The sequence below is a fragment of the Nicotiana tomentosiformis genome, chromosome 6, assembly GCF_000390325.3.
Source record: "Nicotiana tomentosiformis chromosome 6, ASM39032v3, whole genome shotgun sequence".
NCBI lineage: Eukaryota > Viridiplantae > Streptophyta > Magnoliopsida > Solanales > Solanaceae > Nicotiana > Nicotiana tomentosiformis.
The window spans coordinates 126,415,992-126,436,815 of record NC_090817.1 but is presented as its reverse complement, the minus strand read 5'-3'; the positions used below and the strand labels follow the sequence as shown (position 1 = coordinate 126,436,815).

The window sequence follows — 20,824 nt, the reverse complement described above, 5'->3', positions numbered from 1 at the left end:
AGTTCGAGGATGAAGATTGGGTCAAGACCCTATTGAAGCAAATGACTTTGATTGATGAAAAGCGATTGGCTACAGTTTTCCACATGCATGTTGTACCAACAAAGAATGGCCCGTGCCTACAACAAGAAAGTGCGGCCCAAGAAATTTGAAGTATGGCAACTCGTTCTGAGGAGTATTCTTCCGCATCACGAGGAAGCTAAAGGAAATTTTACCCCGAATTAGAAGGTCCATACATTGTAACAATAGTGCTGCCAAAGGGAGTACTGTATTTGGGAGACATCGAAGGAAATGTTCCCGATACAACTGTCAATGCAGACGCGGTCAAAAGGTACTATGTTTGACCCTTTACGCAGATTTAATTCTCTCTGATTGGGATGACGAAGGCTTTCATTCTCACTACCCAAATACTATTAACCCTTTGCTAACCATTTGAGCCAGATATTTTTCTTTGGCGACCCTCTTTGGAACCTTGTATGTAATGAGAAAGAAAAAGAAAAGAAAGGGATTGGAAAAAAAAAGAAAATGATTTTTTTTAAAAAAAAGAAGAAGAAAAAGCAAAAAAAAAAAGTTCAGGTTAATTGAACTACGTTCAACCTGATTCCGAAAGGATACGTAGGCAGCTTCACTCTGGGGTTCGGTCACACCAAAATAAAATTCCACATTCCCCCAAAAGAGAAAACTGGGGCAGATGTTACAATGGTTCGGCGATGATTTCGCCCAAAAGGTTCCAAAGTTGTAATTCAATCAAAATTCTTTTTACCCAAATCCTTTCAAGTCCTTCCAATCAATTGGTGAGAAGGTTCAAGAGTTGGAGGATACAATTACTAGGATAGGATGCAACAAAATTAGAGAAATAAAATGAGAGAGTCCTATTGGTGAAAACCCTCATGGGCACTGTAGGGCGATGGTGAGTAGAGAAAATAAAATGAGAGAGTCTTGTTAGTGAAAACCCGCAAAGGGCACCATAAGGCGATGGTGAGAAGAGAAATGAGAGAGGCCAACTTGTGAAAACCCGCAAAGAGCACTATTAATCGAAAAGAGGATCCACACAGCCATGACATCAACACGGTCCTGAACAAGATTTCTCTGTTTTAAGTCAAAAGTTGTGGTGAGTTTCTAAGAGTCGGACAGTTTACACAGATCAGGAATCCAGTCCAAAAGGCATGTCATGTTCATTGAAGTCTGCATGTACTCCCAAATAAGTCCGTATTTCTGTTCCCCGAAAGTGACACCTCTTGTTTTAAACTCATTCTCAATTATATTATTTGTTTTTCTTTGAATCCCTTTCGGTCTAATTTGTTTAGAAAATAAGGCAAAGAAAAGACGGCAAGACCGATTTACAGGGTTCTCGTTTGAAGTGAGCTGATATATTCAAAAGGCGCCAAGCCTCGGTAAGGGCATCGAGTCGACCCCGACTGGCCATGATTGGCCGATGCTTTGAAATTAAAAACTTTGAAAGAAGTCAAAAGTGAAATGCCCACAAAGGTAAAATAAAGTTAAAAAAGGTTAAGTCCCACGCGACCAACCGTCATGGCAAAGTTTGGAAAAGCCAAAGGTTCTTCAGCGTCAGAGATGCAGTTGGTATTCAGGAAATAATCAGTTGCAGTTGAAAAGGAAATGTGCCGAGATCAAGAGATCGAAATAATCAAGGCCACAAACCAATCTCCATTGTAAAACTAACAAATCTTTCTTTGTTTAGAACAGGAACACAACAATTTAAGAAACAGTTCGTGAAAAGATGAACAACATAAAGTGAAGTTCTCAAATCCTTGATTTTCTTCCAATATGCATGTAAATATGTTATTTTTAGTTTCATTATAGGGAATCAATACCCTATCTTCAATACATGGTACTACATCCCCTGATTGTATTTCTTGTTGCAAGCATAGGGTACAACATTCCCTAGTAGCACCCCAGAGTGCCAAGAGACTCACCTTATTGACAACATAGGGTACTACATCCCCTGGTTGTATTTCTTGTTGCAAGCATAGGGTACGACATTCCCTAGTAGCATCCCAGAGTGCCAAGAGCCTCACCTTATTGCCAATACAGGGTACTACATCCCCTGGTTGCATTTCTTGTTGCAAACATAGGGTACGACATTCCCTAGTAGCACCCCAGAGTGCCAAGAGCCTCATCTTATTGCCAACACAGGGTACTACATCCCCTGGCTACATTACTTGTTGCAAACATAGGGTACAACATTCCCTAGTAGCATCTCAGAGCACCACGAGCCTCATCTTATTGCCAACATAGAGTACGACATTCTCTAGTAGCATCCTAGAGTGCCACGAGCCTTATCTTATTGCTAACACAGGGTACTACATCCCCTGGTTGCATTACTTTCTGCCAACATAGGGTACGACATTCCCTAGTAGCATCTCAGAGCACCACAAATCTCATTTTATTTCCAACATATGGTACGATATTCCCTGGTAGCATCCCAGAGTGCCACGAGCCTCATATTATCGCCAACACAGGGTACTACATCCCCTAGCTGCATTACTTTATGCCAACATAGGGTACGATATTCTCTAGTAGCATCTCAGAGCCCCACGAGCCTCATTTTATTGCCAACATAGGGTACGACATTTCCTAGTAGCATCCCAGAGTGCCACGAGCCTCATCTTATTGCCAACACATGATACTACATCCCCTGGTCACATTATTTTCTACCTACATAGGGTACGACATTCCCTAGTAGTATCTTAAAGAGCCAAGAGCCTCACCTTATTGCCAATACAAGGTACTACATCCCCTGGTTGCATTTTTTATTGCAAACATAGGGTACGACTTCCTTAGTAGCATCCTAGAGTGCCACGAGCCTCATTTTATCGCCAACACAGGGTACTATATCCCCTGGATGCATTACTTTCTGCCAACATAGAGTACGACATTCCCTAGTAGCATCTCAGAACACCACGAGCCTCATCTTATTGTCAACACAGGGTACTACATCCCCTGGTTGCCTTCCATCTTATTAACATAGGGTATGACATCCCCTATTATAAAAAAAAAACATCTTTTTCAATTCTTTATTCTGCAATAGCAAAGATAGTTTAATGTATTTTCAATAACTCACAAAAATTTCCTAGTGCAAACTAGGGCAGAAAATTTTTGTTCGTTTTGTTTGTTTCTCATGGCTTGCAGGTTTTTATGCAAAGTACAGATTGGATGTGCAAGAAAAGACTCTAGCTCTCGCCAGAGAAAGTGGAACGTTTGATCTCAATACCAGCCGCAACCAGCTTTGATGTAATGCATACGGAGACATAGAGTCTCAAGATCCATCTTCTCATCATCTAATCAAGAAACAAGCTTGTGAGAATATTTCATAGTCTGTTGCATCGAGAGCATCAAGTTTCAGTCTAAAGTCAATGGGATAATCAAATCAAGACTAGACTCCAGACGACTTTTAGATAGGAATTTTATAACTCTTAGATTTCAAGAGTATGTAATTTTCTATTCATTTTCCTGTAATAGTAGGAACCGTGGACCGGAACCTCAACGGAACTTCGCTCGATTCTCCATCTAAGCATACTCCGTCACTCTTCTTCCACTTGAACTACACGTGACCTGATTCCCTTATAACCCGGGATATGTAGGCTGCCTAAAATCAAGGCTCGGTACATCTTTTTCTTTTATCTTATTTTTCTTTTTAAATAATAGTGAGGTCAAAAATCAGTCACATTGTTCATTTTCTTTGCCTGAAAACTCTTCATGTTTCCAAGCAAAGAGGGGCATGCTGTGAACACCTAATTTTTGACCACATCCCAAATTTTATACTATTTTAGTGTAAATATTTCTTTTAGGTCTAATCTTGATATTTTAAACTTTTATCTTACTCTTAATAGGTTTTATCTAAGAAAAATAAAAATTACAAAAAAATAAAATAAAAACAAATTCATATACGCTATGGTATTGTTTTTAGTGTCATTAAATTGTATGTAAATATTTCGTTTTTCTTATATATATATTTGTTAGTCTAGAGTTAGTTAATTAATATTTTTGTCTTACTGTTTTTATTGAATTATACTTCTAAAAGAAAAAAAAACTAAAAATGGAAAAATTTGAAGCACCCGTAACTTTTCCAAAGTTGGGTAACAAATTTTATTTCAAAAAAAGAAAAAGATTTTAATCATTCCATGATCCCCACTCCCACACGACACAATGCACACACAGTGCACTACTCACATTTTCACTCCACAACTCACACATTGTAATATATAATACATTCATGTTTTAACATTGGCAGAGGAAAAAAAAAGAGGGGAGGGGGATTGATTTTTAGCATTTTCGAGGAGGAAAGAAATGAGCTTCTTTAGGAGAATGCTAAAAAGCAACCTGCTAAGGAAAAAATCCAGCAGTTAAGAGAAAACAACACTTTTCTTCTTTTAGAGCAAAAAGTGGGCTTGAAGAGATAGTTATTCGGCGGAGTTGCTCCGTTTGGAGTCGGAGATCGAACCGTCGTTTCAGATTTTAAGTTCGCGAACTCAAACGAGTAGATTATAGTTGTTACCTTTGCTCTTTGAAAGTTTCATAAAAGGTAACAATTAAGTTCTTCTGCTAGTTTAATGTAACGTATTATTGAATATATGATGTTAGTTCATGAAGTTTAATTGTTCCTTTACTTTCCTTTGTATTTTAAGTGATATCTGTTTCTTCTTCTCTTCTTATTGTTAATGTATGTATTCTTTGCAATTTATATTTTTGTATGTTCTTAACTTTTAAATTTTAATTCGAATCTATTATCTTGCCATAATTTTCATGAAAATTTTAAATCATAGTTAATTGATAAAAAGAACGTTTAAAGTGGGTCAAGACAATACTTCTTGGGTTAAGTCCTATTTAATGTGTGAGTCCATTCATACCAGTTCTAGTTATTGTCTTTATTTTGGTAATTCTTTGCAAATCTGTTATGTCCTTATTCTTTATTTAGGATTAAAACTTTTTTCCCTTCTCCCTCGAACTAGCATCCTGGTAACTAAGTTAGTGATAAGTTTGGTGTAATTTAGTTTTACTTACTTTGAGTAGTTTTAGAATTGGATCATATAATTTATGGTAGGAAGATTACTTGGATGTGGTTAGGATCCCAATAGTTCAAAAAAGAATAAAGTTAGTATAAAGTTACATGTTCGTACAATTGAATTTTAACGCAAGCATCACTCTAGTTCATTTATTTATATTTTAATATGGTGTTTAATTACATAACTCAAATTCCATGTAGCAGTACCCAAAAATATAAATTCAAAATATTCTGATAATTCTTTGATTTTTATAATTATGTTAAGATTGTTTTTAGTTAAGTAAAATATTTTCATTAGTTTGGTTCTACCACATGGTTAAATATTTTTTCTTAATTATGTTTACATTTTAAAACTTCAAAATACATGTTATATTTAGTCATTCATTTTTTTTAGATAGTATAGTTATTAATATGTGCTTGAGATTTTGTTGGATTGTGTTTTTCATCATTTGAATTTATTCTTTGTTGGATATAATGTCTGCATTGCCAAAGGGTTCATATTTAATTAGATAAGAAGTGATAACACTGGGATCTTTAGTTCATTTATATATCTTTATTGTGTTATTAATCTTTGAGCATGTCATTTTATTTCATGTTAATTTGCCCTGTGTTGGAATCAATATAGCTCATTAGTAAGTGGAACAATAAGGGGAATAAATCTGAGTTTAGAGTTAGCTAAAAAAGTAAGCTTAAATGTTACTTTGGGCTTATTCCATCAGTTAAACAGGTAGAAGCGCAAATAATTGTGAGGGAGCGAAATGAGCCATGAACTAATTCAAGATTCATTCCAATAAGTAAAAAAATAAATATAAAATAAAATAAAATATAAAAATAAATATCTCAGATCTAAAAAGATAAATAAATGAAATACTTTGAATATGCTAGTATGCTTGAATCATCGTAATTATGTATACGTTCGCGTGACATAATTACGATTCCCGAAACTAATACCAAGGTATGCGTTCGCGCAACTTTGGGCGAAACAATCTTAAAAATAATAAAGTGTTATTAATTGTATATACGTACGCGTGACATGATTCTTGACACACCAAACAAAACAAATACACGTACACGTGATTCGTTTTCAAGATAATTTCATAATTATGAATAATCAAGCAATTAAAAGCGGTAAAAAGGTAAATGTACATAGGTTCTAAAATGAGTAATTAAATAATTTAATTAAGCCATGTATGATTAAAGCGACCGTGCTAAAATTATGGAATCCGAGAGTGCCTCACACCTTCTCTCGGGTTAACATAATTCCTTACCCGGTCTTCTGTGTTCGCGGACCGTAAAACAGAATCAAATTTCCTCGATTTGGGATTTAAAATAAACCGGTGACTTGGGACACCAGAAATTATCCCAAGTGGCGGCTCTGAATCTAATAAATAATTCCATTTCGATTAATGTCACTTAAATTGGAAAAACTCCTTTGACACCATTGCCCTGGAAAAAGGAGGTGTGACACCAGACCTTACTGCCTGAACCACTGCACTATTGTAGCAATCATTTTAAGGAAACTTTTAAGGACTATGATGACATCTGATTTAACTTTTAGCGGAAAAATTCATGTCACACGAGAATAGTCATATACTATCGTTAAGAAGTACTTATTTTCATCAAAAGTTGGTGTATTATATGGGCCCCATACATCCAAATGCAACAATTGAAACACCTTATTTGATCTATTAGTACTTGAAGAAAAAAGTAATCTGTGGTGTTTTTCTAGTGGACATACATCACAGCTATCTATTACACATTGACATACTTCTAAGTTGTAACCTAGAAGTTTTTTCATAGCTCCTCCTGAAGCATGTGCCAATCTCTTGTGCCACACCATTATTTCTTCTTTATTTCCTTGTGTTGTTAGTCCTATTGTAACTTCCCTTGGTTCTGCTCCAGCTGCTTTATTGTAATGACCCGACTTATCATTTTAAGAGTTTACGTCCCATTTAATGACTTAAGGTCTCGAGTAGCTTTGCAATATGTATTATGACCCGCGGGTGTGATCGAGTTTGATTTACTAAAGATTCAGAATTAAATTAAAAGAACAATCCTTAATTTGAAGCTTAAATGGAAAGAGTTGACCGGAGAGTTGACTTCTGAGCAAACGACTCCAAAATAGAATTTTGATGATGTCAATAGCTCCGCATGGTGATTTTGGACTTAGGAGTGTGTACAAAAAATTATTTGGAGGTCCGTAGTGGAATTAAGCTTGAAATGCCGAAAGTTGAATTTTTGGGAAGTTTGACCGGGGGGTTGACTTTTTGATATCGAGGTCGGAATCCGATTCTGAAAATTTGAATAGGTCCGTTATTTCATTTATGACTTGTGTGTAAAATTTGAAGTCATTCCGAATCAATTTGATGTGTTTCGGCACATGATATAGAATTTGAAATTTCAAAGTTCATTAGGCTTGAATTGGGGTATGACTCATGGTTTTAGAGTTGTTTGAGGTGATTTGAAGGTTCAACTAAGTTCGTATGATATATTGGTACTTGATGGTATGTTTGGTCGAGGTCCCGAGGGGCTCGGATTTGTTTCGGGGTGGTTTCGGACCAAATTGGAGCTGTTTGGATTGCTGTTGCTGAAGTCTGGTTTTCTTCTTCGCGAACGCGAAGGGAGTCCTGCATTCGCGAAGAGGAATTTGAGGGGGGCTGTTGGTTTAGCCTTCGCGAACGCAGCCCAGACAACGCGAACGCGAAGAAGAAAGGAAGAATGGAGCCTGGGGTCGTTTGGCCTTCGCGAACGCGAATGCGAAGGTGTTGGTCAGCTGGTCATCTCGAACGCGACGAGGAGTTCGCGAACGCGAAGAGGAAATGATGGGGCAGAAATAATTGGACTTCGCGAACGCGACGAGGAGGTCGCGAATGCGATGAAGGATTTGAGGCAGTTGGGTTTTGGCCTTTGCGAACGCGAAGAAGGCCTATCTGGGCAGAATTAAAAGTCCCAAAAATGGAGATTTGAGTTCATAACTCAAAATCTAATTGAGAGCTCGGTAGAAGGCGATTTTCGGAGAGATTCTTGCGTAGGTGTTTGGAGTAAGTGATTCTTATCCAGTTTTGATTAATTTCCATGATTATTTCTTTGAATCCATCATTTAATTCGGATTTAATGGAGGAAAGTAAAATCTTCCAAAAAACCAAAAATTTAAGATTTGGAGGTCAAGTTGTTATTGGAATTCGATAAAATTGGTATGGTTGAACTCGTATCGGAATGGGTGTTCGGATTTCATGAAAATTATGTCGGGTTCGAGGGGCGGGTCCCACATTTACTTTTGTTGGCTTTTTGAATAAATTTTTAAGTCGACATATTATTATCCGAAATTGTTTCCGACGAATTTTAATGGAGTTATACAATTAATTTGCATAGATTTGAGCTGTCCGGAGGTCAATTCAAGCAAGAAGGCTATTTTAGAATATCGGCCTAACTTCAAAAAGGTAAGTGTCTTACTTAATCTCGGGTGGGGGAATTACCCCTTAGGCATTGAGTCTTATGTGCCATTTGTAAAATGTGAAAAGCCGTGTACTCGAGGTGACGAGTACGTACTCAGGCTTATACGTGCAAAATTCATTGAATTAAAGTTTTAGTCATTATTGTGTAGTAAATTAGAAAATTATGGAAAATTATTAAATCATCTGTTTGCCATGCCTAAATCCTTATTGTTGAATTTATTTTTATATGATAATTTGATGTGATTGTTACTTGAAATATATATGAAATTTCGTGAGTATAGTTGGTTTAATATTTCTTGGAAACTAATTCCAATATGAATTTTCTTATGCAAATAATTAATTTAAGCGAGCTTAAGAATAAGTATTAATATAATTATCTAAATTTGTATTAATGAAGGTTTTGCTTTATGCTGAGTAATTTCTATCTCTATTGATTGTTTTTGGGTGTTATATACATTGTGTTGAGCCTTGGGCTATTTGTTGTGAAGCTAATTGATTTTGTTACATATTTGGAATCTGGTTGTGGCCATTTGGAAAATTGTGATATGAATTGAATTTATTATATTGTCGTGTTAAATTTCAGTGTAAATTGTTGTGTTGTGTGAGTTATTATTTTGGGGAGATAAGGGTGTCATTTCACTGTTGATATTATATGGGTATAAGGGTGGCATTTCATTGTTGTTGTGTTTGTTGGAATATTGTATGGGCGGAGCGATAAGGGTGGCTATAGGAGCGATAATAGTGTCTATAGGAGCGATAAGGATGGAAATAGGAGCGATAAGGGTGGCTATTGATATTGTCTGGGCGGAGCGATAACGGTGGTTATAAGAGCGATAAGGGTGGCTATTGATATTGTCTGGGCGGAGCGATAAGGGTGGCTATAGGAGTGATAAGGGTGGCAATATGAGCGATAAGGGTGGCTATTGTCAGGGACGATATGTGATGATGTGGGGATGTGGTGTTGATAAATTTTATGTGATGTTGTGATTTTCCTGTGTTTATTTTTATACCTTGTGCAAATTGTCTTGTTGTTGGTAAATCGATAACAATCTGATTTATTTTGAAATTGAGAGCCTGTGGCTATTGCCAGACGGATTATAAAATGAAATGTGGGCACGAGGTGCCGTGAGTAAATAATGAGGATATTTGGCACGTGAATTGTCCGTGCAGTTATGATATGAAATTTGGGCACGAGGTGCTGTAATGAAATGATGATGATAATTGGCACGTGAATTGTCCGTGCAATTATGATATGATTTAATTATGGGCACGGGGTGCCGTGGAAATATAAAAATGGGCTGAGACCCGTGTTTACGAAAAATATAAAAATGGGCTGAGACCCGTATTTTTTTTTATGATTATGAAATGAGGTGTCACATGATGACTTTTTAATTGAAAGAATTATATTCAAAATATTTATTTGGAAGGATTTTTATTCAAAAAGAATTATATGAAAGAATTGTATTTGAAAGATATTTATTTGAGGAAATTATATTTGAAAAGATTTATTGAAAGAATTATATTTGGAAAATAATTATTTGAGAAAATTATATTTGAAAGAGAGTTATCTGGAAGAATTATATGTGAAAGACATTTATTTGAAGGACTTGATTTAATTGGGTGTGATTGTGTTTATTAATTGTATACCGGTGAGTGTCTTGACTGTACCTCGTCTCTACTCCATTGAGGTTAGTCTTGATACTTACTGGGTACCGACCGTGGCGTACTCATACTACACTTCTGTACATTTTTGTGCAGAGCCAGGTATTGGAGATATCGGACTTGAGCAGAGTTAAAGCGCGATCGTAAGGATTCAAGGTAAAGCTGCTTGGCCGTCGCAGTCTCTTGGAGTCCTTTCATTTCATTGTACTGTTAATTTGTAACCAAACAGTATTGTATATTCGGTTCTCGTGATCATTCCATGTATTCAATTAAAGTTTGTGACTCAGTACTACCAGTCTTGGGATGTTATATATTCATATTTATTCCGCTGTTAGTTTTTATTACTTAGTTTCAAAAAAAAAATTGCTTCAAAAATGTAATGAAAATCGGCTTACCTAGTCTTAAAGACTAGGTGCCATCACGACTCCTGTGGTGTAATTTTGGGTCGTGACATTTATTTATTTGTGATACTACTAGGTAAAGTCCATCTTTCTCTCTACCAATCCCCTTCGCCTCCCATTGAAGAGGTCCTGGAACAAATAAAAGTCAGGGTAGAATGCAACCAGACATTTAAGATCCCTTGTCACCTTAGACACCGACATAAAGTTGTATTGGAAATCAGGTAAAAACAACACATCTTTGATTTCCCCTATTCCTGTGACTCTACAATTCCCAATATGTGTCACCGGTACTACTTCCCCATTTAGTAGATTAACCTTTTTAGTGTCTTTAGTGTTAACTGCTTTAACATTATTCAACAATCTTAGATCTGCAACCATGTGATTGGTTGCTCCCGTGTCTATTATCCAGTGTGCCTTTGCTATATCAACAAGAAATGAATAAGCATTACTTGCCATGTTGGTTGTATTTTCCTGTTGTGGTTCTCGATTGATATTCAGACTCAGCATCTTCATGATCTGATCATACTGCTCTGTGGTCAATTGTGGTGCTCTGGCCATTTCTCCTTTGTTAAATCCCCCAGGTTGACCAATGCCTCCTGTATTTCCAGCAGTTACATTGGGGTGATTGTTTTCAGCACAAGCATTATATGCATTGTTCATCTTCTTCTTCCCTTTGAAACCTGCAGGATATCCAATAATTTTGTAGCATCCTTCCTTCGTATGACCTTTCATCTTACAATAGTCACATTGCGTATTCCAGTTTCTTTTTGGTCTCTGATAGTTCTGGTGCATATCACCCTTACCAGCCAAAAGAGCTGCAGAATCACTTGCATCCTCTACTGTCATGATGTTGGCCATTGATCTTTGGCTTTCCCTCTCAACCAGCATTGAATATGCCTTATTAATGCTTGGTGTAGGGCTAGTCATCAGGATTTGGCTTCTAGTTTGTTCGTAGGTTTCATTCAAGCCCTTCAAAAACTGTAAGACCTTATGTTTTTGCATGAATTCAATGAAATTTTTAGACTTGGCGCAATCACATGGAGGTGGCACCATGTTGTCAAATTCATCCCAGAGATTACGAAGTTTGGAGAAATACACTGACACACTATCAGTTCCTTGAGTAATTGTAGCTATTGCCTTATGCAGTTGATACACTCGTGAAGTGTTCACCTTATCAAACTGTTCCCTCAGATCTTCCCAAACAGCTCTAGCATTCTTCGCATACACAATCCCTGTTATCAATTCCTTTGATACTGAGCTCATGATCCATCCTAAAATGATGGCCTTACATCGATCCCACTGATGACTTAGTTCTGCATCAAAATCTCCCTTTTTAGAGTCCCATCGACTAACCCTAGCTTGTTCTTCCCAAGCAGCTGGATTTACATCGCTCGAGTCCAGGTGATGTAATTGTCAGAACCAGTCAGCTGGATCGATATTATCGGAGCTCCCGTCGTGTCTGAAGGATAAAGGAACAATGGATGATTGTGGTCCAAATATGTCTTTGCCGCCATTGTTGAATCTCAATTTTTAACTCACCTATTAATTGAATCGTTGAACAAACAGAGTCTCCCAGAATCAGTGTCGTGTACTCGCAATCACGATTAATCGCTCTGATACCATGTTGATTTTGGGGGTAATTGATGAACCCTAATCGGCAGAAGAGATTGTGGAGTTGAATGTCTTAGAGAGAGAAATATTGAAAGGGAGAAATGAAATGAAAATTTTCTCTCTTGTATTTCTGTACAGTGTATTCACATACATATATAGATGATGTATCAGCTAACTAACAACCTAAACTAACTGACTAACTACATAACTGATTCTAGAAGATTCTACACAGCTATATACATCTTCACTATCATTGGACTCAATTTACGTGATATTTTTTGCTTTTCGAGATGTAAACGATGTAAATTATGATCAACATCTTAATTGTTTTTAATTAAATTGACATAAGAAAAATTATAAATAGTACTTTTCGTATAGTTTTTTAATATTTAAATTTTAATTTTATTGGCTTGATCATCTAATCTAATTTATTTTTAAAAATTAATCAAATTAACTCTTAAAAAGTAAAAAGTATCACATAAATTAGAAGAATATGAGTATGAGTATCTATTGGAAATGTTAGTCCTTAGAAGGAAAGCTATTCTGAAATCTGTTGTGTACAACTGTATATATAGGTTTTTATATTTTTTTTCTTTAGGAAAATGTATTGGACCGGCCTAATTAATCTATTAAATAAATATTCGTGGGCCTTCTGTTGAGTGTTGCTCGGAGGAGGAGCCAGAATTTGAATTTTATACGTTCAGAATTATTATTATTTTAAGTTATAGAATTCTAAATTAATAATTTGTATATATTCAATGAATTTTTTAAAACAAATATAGGGTTTAAACAAGAGAAATTTTCACAAACCATTATTGTTTAGTGGTTATTAGCTAGCTACCATTTACTATATTACTTCCTATAGCTATGTTTTCAGTTTTTTAAGAGTGTATTCGATATATTTAAGCTACTGTATTCATGAATACAGTAGCAAATGTTGGCGTGAAACAGGGGACTACAGCTATACAGATTATTATATTCGACTGTATTCGACTGAATACAGTAACGTAAATAGCGCAATTCATGGTCTATTCAGTTTTTTTTAAACGGAAAGTGAATCAATTAACATTATAGACACCTAATATAACTAAACTAACTCAATTACATCACCCATAATCTGTTTTTGACGCTAATCTGAATTTTTTTCTAAAATGATAGATACATCAAAACAGAGCAGTGGCCGATCGTCTGTTTCTTCCATTTTCTGTTGATTTTGTTTCGTGGGTGTTTCTGTTTTCAAGCAATAAAACAGAAAATTTATACAATTATATACATAAATCGGTGTAATTCAATTTTACATATGGCAAGTTTAACCGTTCTGTTGCGCCATTTTGGCAAGTGGGACAGTGAGAGGAACTATGTCGATTATTCGATTGAGGGGATACTAATAAAGGAGTTTGCGTCGTACAATGATTTGGTTGCTGCGATTTTTAAACAACTCAACATAGATTTGCGCTCAAAGTCAATCAAAATTGAATATAAAGTAGATGGAAATTGCACGCCAATGGAAATACATAACGACATGGGTTACAGGGTGTATGTAGAGTTGAAAAGGGTGAACAGAGAATTCGGGATGTATCCTTTGTACATAACTACAATTGACAAAGAAGTTATAGTTGGAGGTAGTTTAATTGAAGGCGACATTGTGCAACTTGACGAAGCAAATCAAAGGTGTAATTTTGATACAGATTATACACTTGCTATACAGTCTTTCAACTCAGGAGAACCAATTGAGGTGTTCGAATTGGACACGGATTTGATTATTTCAAAAACTAATCAAAGAGAGGTTATGGCTGGGCAAGTATATAAGGATAAGGCTACATTGAAACAGGTGATGGAGTATTATGCAATATCTGAAAGATTTTAATTCCGGGTTGATAGGTCTAATACTATCAGGTATGAGCGTTTTTAACTATAATTTGTTAAACATCAAGTTATATTCAAATGCATTATTGTGTAAAGTGAGTGTGAAATTGTATATTGTTTCCATGGCAGAATATTTAAATTGTATTTAGATGTATTTAGATTTGTTTGGGTGTATTTACATAACTTTCAAATATTAAACATATAATAATTATTAATGTGACTTTCAAATACATGTATTCATCTGTATTTTAATGATGAATATTTATTACAGTGACTTTCACTAGATGTTCTTAGATGTATTTATACGTATGTGATTGTATATATATAACTACAGCCGTAATCACATGTAGACATTTGTATTTTGAGATTTTTTATATATTATATTCTTGGTAGAATTTTTATTTATATGTATTCAGATGTGTTTGGATGTATATTCTTGACTTTCACCGGAGTTCCTACGTATTTCATACAAATGTATTCATCTGTATTTTACTGGTAAAAATAGATATTATAGTGGCTTTCGTTGTTTGTTTTTAGATGTTTTTATAGATATTTAAATGTATACATATAATTATAGTCTTATTCACATGTATATGTTTGTATTTTATAATAATGTATATATATATATATATGTAACAATGTATTCACATTATATTAGTGAATTGTTGATCATTTATACTCATCGTATATATTGTAAAAATATTATTTGCAGCTATACATTATTATGTATATCAGAGGATTGTGAATGGAGGTTTAAGGCATCTAGCATTAACAAATCATAAATGTATAGCTGTGAGAGAATTCAATGATAAGCATACATGTCCGTTGAAGGATAAGGTGTATGAGCAACGTCAAGCAAGTAGCAGTCTTATCGGTGGTATGATTAGGTCCAAGCTTACTAATCATAAGAGGAAATACACCCCAAAGGATATAATTGATGATGTGAAATCAGATTTTGGTGTAGATGTTAGTTACATGTTGGCGTGGCAGACTAAAGAAAAGGCAATAAATTTTTTTAGAGGTGAACCAGTTGATTCATACAATAAATTATCAGGATACTTATATACAATGGATATGACATATCCTGGTTCACACATTAGAATGGTAAAATCGCCAAAAAATTAGTTCATGTATGTGTATATATCTTTGTATGCCTTTATAAAGGGGTTCGATCATTGTAGACCCATTGTGGTTGTGGATGGAAGCCACTTAAAATCGTATTACACCGGGACATTCGTCTTGGCCAGCACGTTGGATGGTGCAGGTGAGTATGGGGATTATAATGAAATTTGATAATATTACTGCCTATTAAAGATTGAAATACATATTTATAATATGTATGCAATTGTCTTTACAGGTCATATACTGCCACTAGCATATGGTGTTATTGATTTAGATAACGATGCTGCTTTGTCGTGGTTCTTTGAGCAATTCAAGGAAGCATATGGTGAGAGGGAAAACATGTGCATCGTTTCAGATAGGAATGAGAGTATCATCAAATCTGTATCAAGAGTGTATCCAGCGGTACCACATTTTGCTTGTATATGGCATCTATGGAACAACGTATATAAGAAATTTAAAAAGAGTCATTCAAAGTTGAGCGAGATATACTTCTCGATGGAAAAAGCATACACACAGGCTGAATTTGATAGTCTAATGGAGAAGGTGGAGAAGATAGATATTAGGGTGAAAGAATACTTGGAGTTAGCTGGATACGAAAAGTGAGCTAGGTTGTATGCACCTGTTAACAGGGGATGGACCATGATGTCAAATATTGTTGAGTCAATCAATGTCGCACTTGTGTCAGCAAGGGAATTGCCAATATACGACTTCCTCGAAGAAGTTAGGAAGATGTTTGGACGTTGGAATTGCAGCAATCGGAAAGAAGCTTCACAAACATACACAACGCTTGGAAAAAACTACCAAGATATGCTTACCTTGAATGAGGCAATGTCTACACGCATGACTGTAAGTTATTTTTTTATAAGTCATTGTATCCTATATTTATCCCTGGTACAAGGTGTATTTATTTCTGATACAATTTCTACTATTCAAAATACAGAACTTATGCTAATTGTATCGTTAGTTGAATTTAATGGTTTTGTTTCTAACCATATGCACTTCATAAGCAGATAGTTACTGTATATCACTGTATTCACCAGTCAAGATGTAATAATCTTTAATATTCTGCCAGCCTACATATAGAATGTATTCCATTGTATTCAATGTATTTCTTTGTATTTTATATATACATATATGTTTGTATTCAATACAAATTTGTTTGAATTAAATATATATGATGATTCTGAAAGCTAAATAAAAGTTTAATGCTGTATATTTAAATTATATTTCAATTATATATCTATATTGTAATTAATACGTCTATTCTTTGATATATAAATAATTTTTTAAAAAGTATTTTAAACTAATTGGTCTATATTTAAATGTAGGTGGTACCATCGACCGAATACTTGTATACAGTGAACGATGAAGGAAGGCATTACACTGTGTGCCTCTTAGAGAGAAAATGCAGTTGTGGGCGGTTCCAAGTTGATGAATTACCATGCCAACACGCTTGGGCTGTCTTGAAGAGCAAGTTTCTAATGCCAGAAGATTATTGCTCTGACTATTACAAACCAAAGTCTGTTGTAATGACATATGAGGTGCCCGTGTATCCGCTGCCAGACCGAAATGAATAGAATATACCAACACATATATCAGAGGAAGTTGTCTTACCACTTAAATGGAAAAGACCTCCTGGAAGGCCAAAGAAGAAGCGCGATAAGCCGTTCAGTGAATTGCAACAGAAGAAAAATCAACATTCATATAGCATATGTGGGCATGAAGGTCATAATAAGCGTACTTGTAGAAATTCTCCACGTAGGACTTAGTTCACATTCTGACTTGTATTAGTGCTATAACGATGTGTCATAGATTCAGGTTACATTTTGAAATAATACATTTTGAATTTTTGCGTGAATATATTATGGATATAGTTAGTTGGTGTATTAAATCTGAATACATAATTACAATAAGACTATTACATATCAATACAAAATGTCAGAATATGAGTGTATTGTAAATAGATTTCATATGCCATTCATCATAAATCATTCATGTTTTTGAATACATTTAAATATATCTAAATACAAAACATGTTTAGATGTGAGATTGTATATGGTTTCTGAATGTGAAACACATCTAAACACTGTTTCTGACTTGAAATATAACCTGTTAAATACATATGAATACAACCTGCCAATATCTGTCACGACCTAAAATTCTCACCTTCGGACCGTGATGGCGCCTAACATTTTACTTGCTAGGCAAGCCAACACTAGAATGATATTAATCAATTTAAAACAATCTTTAAATTTATTAATAACAAATAAATAAATGCGGAAGTACGGTTTGAAATATAGTGATTAATCCATAAAGACAACGGTGTCTAAATACCATCCCAGAATTGGTGTCACAAGTGCACGAGCTTCTAGAATAAATACAAATAAAGGCCTGAATAAAATAAAGCTGTCTAGAAACAAACACACAGCTAAAGTAAAGTAGACGGGGACTTCAGAACTGCGAACGCTGTGCAGTTATGCCTCAAGTCTCCTCTGAGTAGCTGAAATCCGAGCAAGTCTATGGTACGCCGCTGGGACCAACTCCAAATTCTGCACAAGAAGTGTAGAGTGTAGTATCGGTACAACCGACCCCATGCACTGGTAAGTGCTGAGCCTAACCTCAACGAAGTAGTGACGAGGCTAAGGCGGGTCACTTACATTACAACAACAATAATAGAAATAAATCAGGTAACTCGTTTATAATAATTGAAGCCAACTCAGCAGTCATAACCAATTATCATTTCCATCAATTCTGTTGCAGCGTGAAACCCGCTCTCACAATATATTCACATTCAATTCTGTTGCAGCGTACAACCCGCTCTCACAATATATTCACATTCAGTTCAATTGCAGCGTGTAACCCGCTCTCACAATATATTCACATTCAGTTCTGTTGCGGCGTGCAACCCGCTCTTCCAATATATTCATTGTAATCAAGTCTGTTGCGGCGTGCAACCCGATCCCCCAATATATATATATATATATATACTTTTAAAAAAGTCTGTTGCGGCGTGCAACCCGATCCTCCAATATGGACTTTTAATAAGTCTTTTGCGGCGTGCAACCCGATCCTCCAATATGGACTTTTTAATAAGTCTGTTACGGCGTGCAACCCGATACTCCAATATATTTATTATAATTAATTCTGTTGCGGCGTGCTACCCGATCCTCCAACATATTCATTTACCAATTCTTATAGAAGAAATTTCCCCAATAAATGCAACAATTAATATAAAATTATAAGACAACAAACATACAATAATTATGATTTAATTATGAAACAAACAAGGCAAATAGCAAATTATTATGGAAATAAGAGAGAAAATATGCAGTTTAATATTTAATATGCTAAATGTCAAATAACAATTAAGGCACATAATTCAAATAGCATGTAACAATTAATGCAGGAATTCAAGAATTAATATTTGACAAAGAATAGGAGAGAAACAAATATTATAATAATTAATTCATGATTTAAAATGATTTATTCAAGTAATTGTGCAACAATTAATTTGACGACGTATAGACACTCGTCACCTCGCCTATACGTCGTTCACATGCATTTCACATAATAAATAATTTAAGGGTTCTATTCCCTCAAGTCAAGGTTAACCACGACACTTATCTCGCTTTGCAAATTCCAATCAATTACTCAACCACAACTTTTCTTTTTAAATTTGTCTCCGAAAGTTTCAAATCTATTCACAAACAATCAAATATACTCAATATGAATCATAGAAATGAATTCCATATGAATTTACTAATTTTCCGGATAAAAATCCGAAATTCATTAAAATATTCGATAATGGGACCCACATCTCCAATCTCAGAAAAACTTACAAAATCCGAACACCCATTCCGAGACGAGTCCGAATATACAATTGGTTTTGGAATCCGACCTCAATTCGAGGTCTAAATTCCCAAATTTTGAAATTTCTAAGTTCTACCCAAAAATCCTAATTTCACCATAAACATTCTAGATTCTAGGTTGAAATCTTGTTATAAGATGTAAAAGATTGAAAGAGATTAGTTTAGAATCACTTACCTATGATTTGGGGAAGGAATGGTCTTTGGAAATTCGCCTCTTGTGTTTTAGGTTTTGAAGATTTGGGAAATGAATCAAAAATCCCGTCCAAAAGTCATTTTGATTAGCTGCAGCTGTTGCATTTTCAACCTGGGATGCGAAGCCCGCAAATGCGAGAAAAGTATTGCAAATGCGAACTCCTCGCATCTATGTTCGCAATTGCGAACATTGAACCATCGCAAATGCGATGAAAATCTGGCAAATGCGAGAATCCCAGCCCCAGCCCATCTTCACAAATGCGGACAACCATTCGCAAATGCGGCATGTTATGATCGCAATTGCAATCCTGAACTTCGCAAATGCGAAGGTCCCCTTCCAACCCCACTGCTCGCAAATGCGAAGTTTCTTCGCAAATACATCAATGAAAACCCAAATCGTTTGCCGAAGTTGCCAATAATATGAATAGTTTGAAAACAATAAATTTCTCCAAAAATTTTCTCAATAATAAATAATATGTTTCATTTTCCTTCCGGATAACCCGTGTAAAACAAATGCATCACTATGCCCATCTGTCAAAAATGTGTGAGAAATCATGAATGATGTGATGTTGTACATCATGAGGAAAAATACATCTCTATGCCTGTATGTCATGTGTGCATGCCAATGCGATGCAATTCAGTGATAAAATCATAAACAGCTCATCGGGCAGAACATCACTCATATACAGCCCCTCGGGCAAACCTCACAGTCACTCGTGCCACTCATGCATACCTCACAATCACTCTTGCCACTCGGGCATACCTCACAATCACTCTTGCACTCGGGCATACCTCAAAATCACTCATGCCTCCCAGTCACTCAGCACTCGGCACTCAGCACTCACACTCAGTAGGTACCTGCGCTCACTGGGGGTGTGTACAGATTTCGAAGGGGCTCCTTCAGTCCAAGCGCTAATAATCTGCACGGACAACTCATGTGCTGCATGGACAACTCACGTGCAATAATAATAAAGTATGCTGCAGGTGGGAAACCCCGATCCACACTCATCCTAACAAATCAGGCCCTCGGCCTCACTCAGTCATAAATCTCTCAAGCCACTTGGGCATTTCAGTAAAACAGGGCATTCGGCCCAAAACATTTATATGCATCAAAATAGAGTCATAAAATTGAGTTATGATATGCAATGAAATGAATATGACAGAATATAATTTTTCAATTTAAAATAAATAATTTACAACAATATGTCCTCTGTGGGTCCCAATAATACTGGCACATAGCCTCAACGAGATTTTTAATATGCTTTTCAACTCAATTTCTTTAACACATAAAACCGCCTGAAAAACAAATTCCAAGGTTATTTAACTATAAAATTCCATAGAAATAATTATGTCACAATTTCTATAGTGCACGCCCACACGCCCGTCACCTAGCATGTGCGTCAGCTCCCGACAATTCACAAAATACATATATTCAGGGTTCATACCCTCAACTCCAAGATTAGAAGAGTTACTTACCTCGAACAAGCCATATCCAATGTCGAGCAAGCTAAGCAATGCTCCATGAATTCCACTCTGCGTATAACAACTTCTAAACGGCTCGAATCTAGTCATAATTAATTTGATTCGGCCCACAAAAATTTATAGGAATTAATTCCATATCAA

At 35.6% G+C, this 20,824-nt stretch overlaps 2 protein-coding genes across 2 annotated transcripts; both read left to right on the top strand.

Annotated features, from left to right (window-relative positions):
* Positions 1 to 14,816: 14,816 nt before the first annotated feature.
* LOC138895006 (uncharacterized) lies at positions 14,817 to 15,975 on the top strand. The gene is made up of 2 exons (XM_070179697.1): positions 14,817 to 15,282; positions 15,376 to 15,975. Exons 1-2 carry the CDS (start codon positions 15,147 to 15,149, stop codon positions 15,741 to 15,743), a joined length of 504 nt encoding a protein of 167 aa, XP_070035798.1. The 5' UTR covers positions 14,817 to 15,146; the 3' UTR covers positions 15,744 to 15,975.
* On the top strand, positions 15,783 to 16,717 carry LOC104098397 (uncharacterized). The gene is made up of 2 exons (XM_009605115.1): positions 15,783 to 15,986; positions 16,469 to 16,717. Exons 1-2 carry the CDS (start codon positions 15,783 to 15,785, stop codon positions 16,715 to 16,717), a joined length of 453 nt encoding a protein of 150 aa, XP_009603410.1.
* The last annotated feature ends 4,107 nt before the right edge of the window (positions 16,718 to 20,824 follow it).

Coding starts and splice junctions, on each gene's coding strand:
- LOC138895006 (XM_070179697.1), top strand. CDS start 15,147: ATGTATGTGTATATATCTTTGTATGCCTTTATAAAGGGGTTCGATCAT. Junction 15,283..15,375: donor CAGCACGTTGGATGGTGCAG/GTGAGTATGGGG, acceptor TTGTCTTTACAG/GTCATATACTGCCACTAGCA.
- LOC104098397 (XM_009605115.1), top strand. CDS start 15,783: ATGTCAAATATTGTTGAGTCAATCAATGTCGCACTTGTGTCAGCAAGG. Junction 15,987..16,468: donor CAATGTCTACACGCATGACT/GTAAGTTATTTT, acceptor ATTTAAATGTAG/GTGGTACCATCGACCGAATA.